Source organism: Apis laboriosa, unplaced genomic scaffold (assembly GCF_014066325.1).
Source record: "Apis laboriosa isolate Shangri-la unplaced genomic scaffold, ASM1406632v1 scaffold91_cov154, whole genome shotgun sequence".
Lineage (NCBI taxonomy): Eukaryota > Metazoa > Arthropoda > Insecta > Hymenoptera > Apidae > Apis > Apis laboriosa.
In genome coordinates this window covers 258,990-275,433 of record NW_025224773.1, presented here as the reverse complement: position 1 = coordinate 275,433, position 16,444 = coordinate 258,990, and the positions used below count along the sequence as shown (strand labels likewise).

At 20.6% G+C, this 16,444-nt stretch overlaps 1 protein-coding gene across 4 annotated transcripts in view; it reads right to left on the bottom strand.

Moving 5' to 3' along the window:
• The window catches only part of LOC122719638 (RYamide receptor-like), a 37,390-nt gene that overhangs the window by 7,094 nt on the left and 13,852 nt on the right, over positions 1-16,444 (bottom strand). For 3 of the 4 annotated variants that reach the window (XM_043945618.1, XM_043945615.1, XM_043945619.1), the window contains exon 2: positions 4,139-4,533. In XM_043945618.1, coding sequence (XP_043801553.1) covers positions 4,139-4,507 — 369 coding nt within the window. In that variant the 5' untranslated portion in view covers positions 4,508-4,533. The remainder of the gene's footprint in view (positions 1-4,138; positions 4,534-16,444) is intronic. The other variant, XM_043945620.1, reaches the window with a different exon arrangement.

The following is a 16,444-nucleotide window of genomic DNA, read 5'->3' as shown; positions in this document are numbered from 1 at the left end:
CCAAATGTGATATATACAGATAATAAGATAATTAATTAATTAAATAAATCACTTTTATTTTTACCAGTTAAATTGGTATATGATATAATGATATAATTAAATGATATAATTTTATCTAATTATATTAAGAAGAGATTTGTTATTTTATTTGACAATAAAAATGATTTCTTATCTGATATTGTATTATAACAAAAATGTTGCAAAGATAAATATAAATGATATTCCAAAATATATCGTAATCACATTCTACTTCTCTTAAAATGATTTTTTACAACAAAAATGCAATAACAAAAATTTTAACAGAAATTTTAACAAATTATATCCAAAGATTTTTTTTAATTATTCTTACAAATTTGTGAAATAATGAAATCATAGATAATCATTTGAAAAATCACACAAAGAAATTATTTTGATTATTATAATATGAATTTACAGATCAACTTATATTGCATATCTTTATTTAAGATGATAAGATAATAAATGAATTTTATTAATTTCATATGTTTCAATATTAGTAAAGAATTTGTTGTTAAAAAAAAAGATCAGAAATTTTGCAAATTTCAATACTTGATTTCCATTTTTGAAAGGATTTGAAAAAATCAGCAGGAATATCGAGATATCCTTTTGTTGGACGAAGCTTTGTCACTTATCTTGACGCAATTCGAGTGGAAATCAAAAAATAGAACCGATAAAATTTCGAAATCGAAAAAAATTTTCGTTCTGCGTTACATAGTTACATGAATATCCATGATTTGAAATATAAAGCTGATTTGATGCATAATTGATGCGTAAACGATGTGAGATTTATTTATTTATTAATCATAGCTGAATACGAAATTCGTGAACGATTGCGTTATCAACAAATTTATGCATTTATCGATCGTACGTACGTATTTTCGAATCAAGTTTCTGAGAGAATTTAAATCGACAAATTGGAAATTATAATTCTTAAAAATAATTAATTTTTGCTTCCCAAATTATTTCGTAGAATTTATTCCTTGATTATAAAATATTGATTTTAAATAATAATTATCACCATATATATGTATATTGACGAATTTTGAAAAGAATTTTTTTTAATTTTCGTATTTGAATAATTTATATTTTTATTTTGTATAGTAATATTTTCATAAAATAATGATCATTTTACACTTTATTTTAAGATGAAATATTTTGTCAATATTATTTTATATAATTATATAATATTATAATTTTAATATTATAATTATATAATATTATAATTTTATATAATTATATAATATTTTAAATAAATTTTAAAAATATTGTAATTATCTTAAAATCGAATTACTTATATCAATTTATTATAAATTAGTTATTAGCAGGATTCCAAAAGCTATATTGATCGAAATTTGAGCAAGCGATAGAGGAGAGAGAATGTATCTAAAATTTTAGTTTTGAATATTTATTAATTTTCTGAAATATTAATAAAACTAAAAATATTATACATTTATGTACACAAAGTTACACATTTAATACTGTATTTATCTATTATCAATATAATTGTATTATTCTATTATCAATATAATAATTTTTATTTACATATTTACTTTACTTTCATTGAATTGAATAATAATAATGAAATATTTATCGTGGGAAAATATTCTTAAAAAAAGAAATATTTATTTTATAAGAATCTTTGTTTCGTTTTATAGGAATAAGAATTAAAAAATATTTAAAACTTCGATTTGTTTTATATTCATAGCCCATTTTTAAATTTGCATTTATTGACTAGATAATTTATTATGTTTTTCATTCTGTTCATACATATATATGTATACAGATATACAAATAAAAATTGCATAAATTCTTAATTAAGTAATATTAAATTCAGCGAATCTACAAATCTGTGTGGTCAATAAGCGAGGAATAATTTTATAATATAAAAATTTAAAAGATTTCAAGATAAGAAAAAATATTATTTTTCCAAAATTTCAAAACAATATATGAAATGTATAAAATTCATGAAATTAGGATTTTATTATTTATCATTTTTTTTATTTTTTGCGAGAATATGTACTTTTATTCAACTTTTTTTCTCACGTTTCTTCATTGTTGATTTTTATGATATTATAATATTAAATCTCGTAAAATATTTACATAGCATAGATCGAGTAAACTATGTTCAAGCAAGTAGAGCAACAGGCGACAGCCATTGTAAGTGATTCTTCAATTTGTTAATACTAGAGCAACTAAAAAAGTAAATAAATATCAAAATGACAGATTTCATTTTTCGATAATTTATAAGAATGTTTTTGGCAAAATTAATATTGATTTTATTGAAAGAAAAATATAATTTCATGATATTAATTTAACATTAAATAGGAATAATAATTGAAATAAAAATTAAAATATTTTTAAATTTTTCTCTTATTTCATTCAATTTTGTATCACATCATTTTTAATCCTCTTAAACTTATAAATGAATTTTGACTATATACTTAATTTTATTTAATGAAACTATCTCTTCCATTCATCTTTCCATGTTCCATTTATCAAAATTACTTTCTCCTTCCTTTCCTAGTATTTAATCGAATTTTTCAAATTAATAATATAAAACGCTTCGTTATCTCAATTTATTAATTTATCGTGATTCATTGCCTTGATATCGATTTCATATAAATGGCACGCATCATTTTATTGTCCTATAAATTTTCTACCTCTTTTAATCTTCATTATTAGCGTAATATTATCTGATAGAATGACGTATTTATAAAACTTTAATAAGATCTAAAAAAAAAAATCTGATAAATTATACTGCCTCTATAAGAAAGATAATTTTTATTTTTCATTCTTAGTAACAATATAGAACAAATTTAATATATAAAAAGAAAAAAATTCTTACGAATTAAAAGTATTTATTTCATTCTGTGAATAATCTATCAATTTCCATAACTAACAAAATTTACGTAAATTTTAAAAAACATCAAAATTCGCATAAATTATTCAAATTCATACAAATCAATGTATAAATCAATTATTAAATTCGATTCTTTTTAATTACATTTCATTGATGATTGGTTAGTACATGAATCATTATTAGATATACAAGTATACTTTCTTTTAAAAATTGTACACATACAAATAATATAATTTATTATATCTTAACTTAAATATTATTAAATTGTCAAATAATAATTAAATATATTATCTATTTATTTTTTGATGAATATGACATCCTGCATTTAGACAAATTAATTTTGACAAATTATTCTTTTTGATAATTGAATATTTTCAGTGACGAATAATTAATGAATAATTAGTGTCTCTTGATGATGAGTAATTACACTTATAAATTATATAATTGTATTATAAATTACATTTATAATTACATTTCTATTTATTTTCAATTGATACAAGTTTTGAAAATTGAATAATGTTTATTTAAACTTTAAAAATTTTTATTTTCCGATTTTGATTTTTCATTTATTTTCATCCGTTATGTAAAATTTTATTGTTTCAATAATAATTTAATTTCACTCATTGCCTTTGATTAATTTTTATTTATAAAACATATTATAGAGATGATTCTTTATTAAGACTAGATTTAGAGATTGATTGTTTGGTCACTAAAACTAAATAAAAATATACGAAACATTTTGTGTTTGAAAGTTTCACGAAAGATATTTCATAGAAAAGATTCAATCCTCGTGAAAACGAAAGAATTTCGAACAAGACTCAATCTGGAAGAATCTTTATCTAAGAAACTTTCCTATATTCTTTTAGTTTTTATTATAGTACTGGAAAAGACGTTCAGTCAAAATTTTTCTAGACTTCAATTTTAAGAGACGAAAGAAATTTATGGCTTCTTTTTTGTTTCTGCAAATTTCGAATTAAAAATATTGCTAGATATCTAGTATTCTTTTAAAAATTATGGAATTGTATTTAGAAATTGTAATTAATATCAAATAATAAAATTACAATAAAGAACAATTTTATAAATCAAATATAAAATAGTTTTAAAAAAAGGAAAAAAAAATCAATAAATAAAATATTCTATTAAAATATCTTTTTTTCTTGCTTTAAAAATCATCGTTCACAATGACTCATTCTTTAATAATCATCTTTCTCCTCTCCATTGTCTTCTTCCCAACATACAAGAGCGGGCCATTAAACGCACCTGCAAATAAATAACGGTCGGACAGAGTTCCGGACCAAATGGCCAATATTGCAGTATTAGTGTACTAATGGAGCTGGTTGGAACGCAGAACAAGGCTATCAGGATGTCTCCCAGAGCGAGGTTCACGATGAAGAAGTTGGTGACGGTCTTCATTCGGGGGCTGCTGTGCACCACGTAGCAGACCAGGCCGTTTCCTGTTAACGCAATCACGAATACCGTGCTATACACGAAATAAATGATACCGCGAAACCAACTTGTGGAGAAGATGCTCTGGGATCCGAAGTAGTTGCAATCGTCTGGATTCGTAAGATTTAACTTGTAGCCCGCCAGACCATCCAACAAGCCATTCGTTTCGTTGTTCATGCTCATCGTGATCCCTCGTGCTGCATTCTGATCTGAAAATAGGATTTATTCAGAAAGTTAAGGATCGATTTGCGGACAGAGAGGAGTTGAAACGAGCAATTTCGTCTGAATTATAGGGTTACGCTCTTTTGGAAAGTTTTGGGACTACGTACACAGGTTAGGTTAGGTATGTAATCAAGTCCTTTCTAAAATGAGAAATGGTTTAAGACTCGTCAAGGCCAAACGATGCTTGACACAACTTTTTTATTTAATCGATGTATATAATATTGAGATAAGATATTGAGATGAGATTAATATATTCGTGAAATATTTTTCAAACCTCAAAAGAGGAGACAAAAGAAATATTAAATATTATAATATATAAAATGTTTCATGAGTTAATATTAAAGAAACGAATCGGAATATTATTTATCTTTTGCACGCTTTCAAAGATTAATGCCGAATGTTTTAATTGAAATCTACATATATTTGCATATCTTTTGATATTGTAGTTGGCATCGAGACGTTTTCGAAACATGAGGATAATATGGATCTTATCACTTTAATTAAAGGTATTTATCTTTTTGAATTTTGTTATCTCGAAAAACAATTTAATGAACTATCGCACGTGTTGCACATTATATGTTTATATTATACGGATTATCATAATCAAAATGAATATAATATAATATATTTAAATAATATAATATATTTTAATAATATATTTAAATAATAAATTTAATATTAATATATTTAAATTATTAAATAAAATTTAAAATTATTGAAGAAATTCTTGAACTTGTTAGATAGATATTTCTTCTAATATTTAGAGATTCAAATTGCAAAAAATTATCAACACATCGATGAATAAATTAGATACAATCTATATATATAAAAATATAAAAATACAATCAAAATCGCGATATACACGTGATATTTTGCATAAAGGATTAGCAAAGGCAATATATTGAATATTAATTAAATTTGTTCAAGTTCCTGTTCTTTCCAATTTCACTGGAATGGTAAAACTTATATACTATCGTGATTAATTATTGTACGCGAATTTTCAATTATTTCACTATTTTCCACGTTGAGTGGAAATCTCTTTCATCTTCTATCGTGTTAAAATCGAATAGCTTGTCTTTTTCACACTCGCTTTTTATCGACACGTATCTACGCAGTTTGGAAATTCAACGCAGTTTTCAAACAAAATCCTGATTAACAGAACATTCTGTTGTCGATAAGATTTTATTGATGTGACATTTATGTCGAATTAGAAGAAGAGAAAAGAAAAAAAAAAAAGAGGAGATATAGCGAAATTCCATTTTTAATTGAGATCCGTAAATGGAATAGAATGGTTTGCTATATGGTCAAGTAATTTGAATAATTAAAATGCAAGATGTTCGTTTAATATTCTAGAAATAATATTCTGGAAATTTAATTTAAGACTTTCTTTGTTAATTTCATATACTTGTGCTCATTTGCAAACAATGATGATTTTAATTGGTTATTTGAAATTTGATTTCCTTTAATGTTTCATTCGTTTAAAGAAAAGATTTAATGATTCGTTAATTGTATATTATATAGAGATATTAATATCGAATTTAATAATAAAAAGTAATAAAAATAACATGCATATGCAATAATTAGAAGATCTTATTTCTTTTTAAATAAAAATAATTTCTATTAATAATAATAATTATATATAAATAATTGAGTTATAAAGAAGTCAAAATTAATTTTTACAACTTTATTTTTTTAAAAATTTATATTATAATATAATAAATTGCAAAATGAATAATATATTATCACATGAATATATCATATTAATATATCAATCATATTGCATGTAATGTTTATTTAGAATGACATTTCATTGTATTATAAATAAATAATTAATTTCTGATTTGTTATTTATATCCTTAATTTATAACGATAATTTCATATAAATATTATTAACAGTGAAAGAAACATATTAATTATTTATAATAATTGGAATATCATTTTTTTTAATTATTATATATGCACATAAGTATTTCATTATTAGTTTTACCATTTAATTATTTATTATCTTTTTTAAATAATTTAATCATAAATTTAATTACTCATGGTTGAAATCTTTCTAGGTGGACAAAATTTATTTTTAAGATTTTTTTAAATTTTGCAATTACCTTCAGAAATAACTAAAAAATTATAAATAATTATTTAAATTTTAAATAATTCATTTCAGCTTCAAATAAATTCAATATTTAACATATATATAAGTTGTACGAAATTGGTTAATTTTTCATTCGAAAATCATGAATGAAATGTAGCGAACAAAAACGATTGAAAACTTGTTTTGTTTTTTTTTTCCTATAGTAAATATTTTTACTATGTAAAGAAAGAAAAAAAGAAAAAAGAAGAAGAAACATGCACACATTTCGAATGATCAAACTATAATTTTGAAAAAAAATAATTTATTCAAAATAAAAATATGAAGTTTATTCGGATATGAATAAAAAAAAGGAAAAAGAATAGCTTGATTGAAAAGTAAATTTGAAAAAAATCAATGGATGAAAAAGTGATAATAAGGATAATTTTTAAAATTTTACGTACATAATTTAGTTTTATCAAATATCCATATTATTAAAAGCAAAAATTCTTTTTTTAAAGAGAATCAATTGTTACGATTTTAAAATGCATATATTGTTCGTTGAATTAAAATTTAATATCTTGCATGCATAAAAATATCATAGAAACGATATAGCTTAAATTGAAAATAAATATTGTCACGTTTATCGAAAAATATTTTTTAATTTCATCGAGAAGATTGAAATTTATCCGATGTTTCTTATTATTTTAATAAAACTAACAAATGAAGAAAATAAATAATTACTTTAAAGTTTTTTTTATCGTAAATTTTATTCCATTCTTCTTCTGTGTTTTGAATTAAATTTTTTTGAAAAAAAAATTGTTTTCAAATTAATTCTGAAATTTTATTTGAGAAATAAATTATTTTTAAGTGATTTATTTATTAAATATTTTATTATTTTAATTAATAAAAAATAAAAGTTAACAAGTTATAAATTTCATATAAATTTCATATATAAGAGGTTAATATATATTTATATTATATTAAAATAAATATTATATAAAAATATTATATAAAAATATTATATAAATATTATATAAAAATTGTTATATAAAATAAAAAATTAAATTCAGTAGAAAAATAAAGATTAAAAAAAGATTGAAAAATCTTTAGTGAAGATATGAAATCGTGTGAACGTTATTTTAAAATCGTATCGGATTAACTGCAAATCTTGTTTTTAAAAAATATTTGTTTCGATTGTGTATCATGCAAACCAAAATCCTTAATAATAATTTTTTTCTGTATTTCATTGAATAAATAATTCATTTTTACATTGATTATTTTTGATTCAAAGATTTATTTTATTTTTAGTATATTTCTCAATAACCTAGATACTTGATTATAAGCTTATCGATGGTGATATCCGATAGGTCAGAACTTTGTCTTTCCTATATATCCAGAAACGGAAACGCCAATGTATTCTAACGTGACATTTATGTTTCTTGTATACAATCAATCACAAAAGTCTTCATACAAAGAAATCCATTTAACTTGAAAAATTAAATTTTAATGAAAATTTGTATATATATCATTTTAAAAATCTCTTTGAAATTAATCTTACAATTTTTATCATTGTTTATATATAATTTCAATTGAAAATGTTTCTTATAATAGGATAATAGATCACTAAATTCTAAATATTTTAATAAGTTTAAAATTTTTCCTTCATCTTAATATAAAGTTATATTTAAGAAACGAAAATAATATTGAATTATTTTTGGTTTTTTTGAAAAAACTTATGCTTACTAACTTATATTAGGTGAATACTTTTGCGACTGATTGTACATAGACCAAAGATATTTTCAAAGTCCTCTCGGATTGTTCTACATCAGAATGATTGAAGTAATGATAAATCGGTATTTGTAGATAAAAGTATAGATACAATCAATCTTTTAGAATGTTCGTTTTATTAGAAATTGTCAGGTGTATGTTTTTTATATGTTATATGTATTTCATTTAATATCCCTTAAGCATTCCCTTTTCATTAGAATGTTAGCTTTTAAAAAATTAGAATGGGATTGTCTGTTGAATTTATTCATTGAGGAGAAGATTCTTTATTCGAATGGAAAATTTGAACTGACAATTTCTTTTCTATATAATAGATAGCTCTATGAATATTAAGTCTTGGAAACATCCGATAGCGATTAATTCTCGAATATTTCACTCGATAGAGCAGCAGCAATCTGACAATTGAAGGATCCATGTTTAACTTCCGGTTTAACAATCGATCAATTCTTTGCCTATAGATAGAAACTATCTCGCTTATGGCTTATTTTGCTATGAAATCGTAGAAATTATAGTATATAATAAATGTAAATTTTATTTTTATCATTTTATTATTTAATATAATTATATAATTCAGCATTAAAAGCACTAGACATTAAATTGAGAAAAAATATAAAGTTCAAATATTATTATTAAAACTGAATAATATTTATGTCAGTTTCATTTCATATATTATTTATTTACTTAAAATGTTTTTTTGTTTAAAAGATTCTTCCAGCTGGATCATCATTGGTCTATTAATTTATATATATGTTTATATATTTTAAAATTTTATTATTAGAAATTAATAAAGTTAAAATTAATAATTAATCATTATATAGCTTCATCAAGCTTTCAAGAATTTTTATTTTTTTAAATTCTATTATTATATTTAATAAAATTACAATATTATTAATTTTTGATTCAATAAAAGAATTATTATAGAACAATGTCATCAAAATATGAATAATACATCAATGTGTTGCCAATATAGAAAACAAAATTCTCTATTATGAACACATGAATCGAAGAATGTTTAAACATTCGTTATATGAATTTTGCGGTAAAATATCACTCCATAAAGATGGTAGATAACATATTGCATGCATGCTTTCCTTGTCTTCGAAGGGAAAGGTTAAAGGTTCTTCAGTATGCAAGAGATACACGGTACAAATATGGAAATAAGGCCATTTCAACTTCAATCTTTCTTGTTGTCAGTTCGCTTGTTAAGCCACAGACTTGCGTATATCGCGAGTTTGTTGTTCGATTGCTAGAACTTGTGCATATATCTTTACAAATTGATTTTAAAATCAATTATTACTTGTCTTTAAGGATTTTAATTTCCAAGTATTCTAAATAATAAAATATGTCTATGGAATATATCTGTCAAACTTTCATGAATGTATAATAAACACAAATATAGATAATATTATATAGGATGAAAATTATCTATAGTATAAATATAGATAATATTTAAAATTTTAATATTTGAATATTGAGATGTTCTTGAAAAATCACAATTTTTATTTTATATTTAATATTTATTTTCAGAAATTATTTTAATAATTTTGAATAAATAAATAATTTTGAATAAAGGAATTTGTTGGAATAGATTTGAAATTAAAGAAAATTATTATTTTGCAAAAATTATTCATTTGATCGTTTATCTTATGAATGTCGTTTTATATATTTATTTTGAAATATCAATAATTTTGTAATATAAGATAAAGGAAAAGTTTTATTCTAAATCTTAATCTACTTAAAAGAATATTTGTAATCGATTTTTATTTTTTTTTGCTATATAAATTTCTTATTTATTTGAAAAGCGTAAAGTATTGATATTTTATTTAAATAATATTTAGAATACGAATATTTAGAATACGATATTTAGAATCCTCTTTTATTTCATTCAATTTAAAATTTACAATTATCTTCTTACTTGGATGTTATATAAAAATTCATCCATCCAAGAAATTGAATAAAATTGATTTGCAAAATAATATTTATATCTTTTATTTCAATTTTTTAATTCAATTTTTATTTCAATTTTTTTCAATTCCCTACAAATAAAAAACTAAAATAATCAAAATAGAATAATAGAAAATTTACGTTTGAAATAATATAGATGAAAAAATGTTATCAACAGCAAGAGATACTTTTATTTTTTATATTAAATTTTGTATCGTATGTGAAATAAAATATTGATTTTATTTCACATGAAAAATTTCAGTAAAATGTTCATCAATTATGATTAGTTTAATTCTATTTTATAAGTATTATTAATTTTTCATTTATTAATTGTTAATTTTTAATGTGCTTTCTGCAATTTTGACTGATAACTAATAACTTTTTTTATTAATAATAAATCTTTAAAAAAAAGAATCTTTTTATTTGAACGACACGTAAAATTTTAAAATTTTATATAATATTACAATACAAATATTACATTACAATTTACACATCTAATTTTTACATAATATATAAAATCATATACATAATCATACATACATAATCACATACATAATCAAATCTATATTTTTATAATTATATATATTAAATGTTTTTTAAAGTACATCTTATATATATAATTACATCTTTTTATATCCAGCTCAGAATTTAAATCGTATAATTCATTTAATCTCATTATAAAAACTTAATTGATATATTCATAATAAATAGCTCAACTTCATATAATTAAATGTATAAATTATATTTAATTTGTATACACAATATTATATATAATATATATAATTATATAAAAATATATAATAAATATATAATATTATATTATTAAATATTATATAATTAAATATATAATTAAATATATAATATATAATATATTATATATATTATATATATTATATATAATATATATAATTTGTATACACAATAAATTTTATCTTATTAATATTAAGAAACATTAGAAATTAATTTATGAAAAAAAATCTTTTTGCGATGTAATAGTACGGAAACAGGTCTGTGCTATGATAGGAAGTGACAGATTTGTGAAAAATTGAATCGACCCTCTATAGATCCATCAATGTCAAAATTTGCCATAAATGATAAACAGATAACATAAATGAGATATTTCATTAAATCTTTTCTCCTTGAAATTTTAGAAATTTGATCTCTGAAGCTTCATCTCATTTCATTCTAATGCAATTATGGATTTTTGTTTATTGTATTCTCATATCGAATGAAAAATTAATTTATTAATTTATAATTTATTTCATTATGTATACAGGATAATATAAATATAAATATACAAATATAATTTATTTATTAAGTTATAGCAATTTAAGTTTGCATTAGATAAAGTAAGACAGAAATAAAATGGGATATCTTTGTCTTACCATCTCATAAAACTAAAACTAGCTTTTAAACGAATAAATTTTATTTCTTTTTTTCGATTTATTTTTAAATGTGGAATCAAATCTTTTTTTACATACAATTTAAAAGATACATATATACTTATTCTGTGAATTTAATATAATAGAACACAGTCGATTTTTATCTTATCAGAATGCCATAATTTGATTGACATCGTTGAAAATTTATTTAGCAAATATTTGCGCAGTCAATGAATTGGAAAATAACGAGTTCGACATTGATTCCTATTATAAAATCCTATTAGGATTCGTCGTTCGAAATCTCCATTGCTTTTTTAATTGCATTTTTTACTAAAATATATAGTGTAACTATATAAATTATATGACTGTTAGTTTTTACTTCTTCGATATTTTCTATATAATGATTGTATTGAAATAACAGATTCATAATTTGAAAAATCAACAAAAATATTTTTAGTTGTAATTATTGTAATATTTATTTTATTACATATTATTCATTTCATTTTTTATTATAATATATATTTATTTATTTTTAGATGTCTGCATATAGATGCACAAAATATGAGTGTTTAATATCTATTGCAAATAAGAAATATTAAAGCTTAATATCTATCTCGGTGTAAATATTTATAAACTTTTATATTGTTATTTTCATTATTTGATATAACGAAGCTTTAGTATTTTTTTTTATTTATTAGATCTTTATTCATTTTTTAAAAATATGATTTAATACTTTATCTTTACTAAAAATATTGTTTCATATATCATGAGAGAAAATAAAAGTATTGTAGGATATTTCATTATTATACAATTATAAATAAATTGATAAAATTATTAAAAAGCACTGGGTCAAATAATAATTAAAAGAAAATTAATTGACCTTTTCATTTTCATCGACAGTCAAAGCAATTTTATTGTTGAATTTTTTTTCTTGAAATATTTATTGATATTATAAAATGTTTCAAACATTTTATTCAATTAATCCTGAGATTCTGTAACGTAATATTATTGATAAATAATAATGATTAATAAATATCTTAAAATTTTTTTCAAATTATAAATTAAAAGCGTAGATCGGTAAAGAAATTTCAATATTATTAATGCAGATTATTTATACAGAATGAAAACTAATTAAGTGAAGCTAGACAGTAAAGAATTTTATCAAAAAAGGAAAAATATTTGTGCTTTTGCAATTGGATGAATCAATTATTTTTATTTCATTTATTTTTTTCTTTTTAAGAAGAGGGAAAAATAAAAAAAAGAAGCAATGATTAAAAACGAACAATATTATTTTTTTTTAAAACAGTATGATTAAAAATGTAATGTAAGTATATGATTAAATATTTATTATATATTATTTTATTATTTTTTCTTTTTAAAAAAAGGAAAAAATCATGAAGTGATATTTCAAAAAAAAAAATTACTTAAAAATAAAAGAAATTTTTATTTCAGTGTTTATTTCAAATTAAATTCAATCATAAGATATTTACACAAATTGAAATAATTGGAATAATATGTAAATTTAAAGTAGCAGATATTTAAAATAGTAGATAATTTAAAGTAATGATTTCAGATTCATCATTTTGCTTTTCAACGTTATTTCTATTAAAGATTTTGAATTAAATTTTATCAATAATAAACAAATATCTCATTCCGTGATATTAATCTGTAATAATTCGTATTAAAATTAATTTGTATCTAATATTTCGTATTATCGATTATAATATTTTAATATCTTGTAATTAATGAAAGTATATTATTCTCTCTCTCTTTCTCTCTCTCTCTTTCTTTTTTTTTCTCAAAATTTTTTAATCTTTTCAACGAAAATGGAAAAATAGAGATAAAATTATTTAGAACAAAAAAATAAATATAAAAAGATAAAAGACAAGTACAGTCAAAGTAAATCCATTTCAATTTTAATAATTTTCATTTTTCATACATTTTAAAGATTTATTTTTAATTTCTTATGTATAATCTGTATGTATATATAATTCTTATGTATAATCTAATTATGTATTATGTATACATTTGAAATTATTCTAATTGTAAATATTTTTCCTTCAAACTGATTATTAAGTATTTGTACATTATTGTATTTATTATAATATATATTATATTTCACTTATTATTTATTAATACTTTCATATGATATAATAATAAGAATTTTATATTATGAAAATAAAATAAATCATGATAAAAAAATATTTTATTAAAAATAATGATGTGTGCATATATTTTTACTGTATGTAATGATAATAATAACATTATTTTTCATTTAATAAAATTCAATAAAATTGAATTTTCATGATTTATTAAAAATCAAAGAATTTTGAAAAAAAATGTATATTTATTTAATTTTTCAATGAAATGAAAACGAAAATTGAAAAAAAGAAAAAATAAACACAATTTCATGTTTATGTACATTGAATTCAAAAAAATCATTCTCAATTATTTTAAATTGCAGACATTTATTTGCTCAGTATTAGACACGAATATTCCTTATTAAAAAGTAACTGAGAAAAACGTAAAATAAACAATATTGGCATTTTTCTTAAATGGAAATAAATTTTTCACACACTATCCGCTTTTTTATCACGATGTTCTATTTTCTTGTTTCCTTATAATCAACATATATCAATCGTTTTTTCTTGTATCAAATAATAAATCTAGAATAAATAATGGCAAATGATCACGTTACGTTTTTTTTTTTCATTTCATCAATGTATACACATATATCTTGTATATATATATATATCAACATATCATCCAATCAATTTTATACTCTTTCTTTTCGTGGCTTTTATCCATATAATTCGAATCTACTTGAATTTATCTTTTTCACAAGATATTTCGATTACTTTATCTTTTTCTAGTCTCTTCGTCAATCCATTTCGTTTATTCATTTATATTTTTTTTCTTTAAATAAAATAAATATTTACAGTATATTGTTTTTATTTTAACAATTTGAATATTTTAAATTTTAAAAGAAGATGTAGAGGATATATTGTAGTTAATATATTCATGAAATAGGAAAGTTGACATGTGCTTATTATTATTATTATTATTGTTATTATTTATTAAGTTATAAACAATTTGAAATTTATATTAGATGAATATATCGATAAACATTTATATCAAATATTTCAAATAAAAAAATTCCAATTAATAACTTTCAAGTTTTTATCTGATTGAATTTAATTTTTCATTGTGATTATTTACAAAATATTTTTCTTTTCTATGAATTCTTTTGTATGAATGTAGTTCAAATTATATGAAATTAAAATAAGAAAGAAACAAGAATAGAAAAGAATAATAAGAAATATGGTATCATTTGAATATGAAATATATAATATAATATATTATATAATATTAAATATATAAATATATAATATATGATATTATAAGTAGAATTATAACGGTAAATTTTCTCATACTTTATTTTCCTATTATATATAATGTAATTCCATTATTCTTTTTATAATTCATTTTCATATTTCATGTATTCATCACTTTTTCTTTATTTATATAATATTTATAATATATATTTATCTATTATATAATTATTTTCGTCTCGCTTCATTATTGTAAAATTAAATTATTTGCTATTACACTTTTTATATAAGATTGAAAACGTATTCAATTAATATATACAAAAGATCTATAATACACTATATTATGTACACAAAATATTATTATAAATTATATCTTTATACTTTATTTCACAAAAATAGATCATTGTGACCAAACAAAATTTCGATTTTTCCCGTAGAAAAAAAAATTGAAAAATTTGATATAGAAACCTACTAAAAAACTAGAGACAATCATAATCTTGAAATCATATTTTATTTTATCCCGATATCTCAATCCGTTACTGAGATATAAAAACTTAAAGTTTTCATAGATATTATGAATGAATCCACGACATTTTTTCTTGGAAACGCGTACTACGTTCTTCTAGGAATTACATTTGTCGCTCGTCTGGAGTTTAAGATAGGTCATTGAGATGAGGCGCGAACGAAAGATTAGCAACAAAGCAACAAGGATAGAAATAATAAGTAGTTAAAAATTTCTCTTTTCTTTACCTGATGATATCTCGGAAATTGCAAATCAAAAAGATGAATCAAAAAGCATTTCAAAGGGAAGAATTCGTGCTTCTAATAATCTTTCGTAATAATCAAAAAGCATTATCTTTGAAGTTATAAGTTTAAAATTTTCCTAATTTTAATAGAATTTAATCCAATCTTAAAATAAATTACGATAGATATTTTTTTATTTTTAAAAAAATATTGCTTATAATGATTTTATTAATTGTTCGATTTTATGGATTTCGCAATTTTTAAATAGATATAATCGAATATTTATTCCATTTACACGGTATACAAAAACGTATGTAATATAAAAAATATATATTTGCGTAGAAATAAATGAATTTTAACTGACATTTTTAAATATCGTGTTCGTTTTAATTTTTAGAATTACTCTTTAAATTTTCCATTTGCTTCCTTAATAATATTTCGTTTGATTAATATCAAACAAATATAATTTTCTTTTAAAATGAAAAATAGTATCATTTATATGAAAGATTAAAAATTTTTATTCAAGAACAGAAATATTTTTGCAAATTTATTTATATGTTTTTAAATGATGTCTAATTCCACTTGGATTTATTATAGATCAATGAATATTACGAATTCGACTGTTCGTCTGAAGGATTAC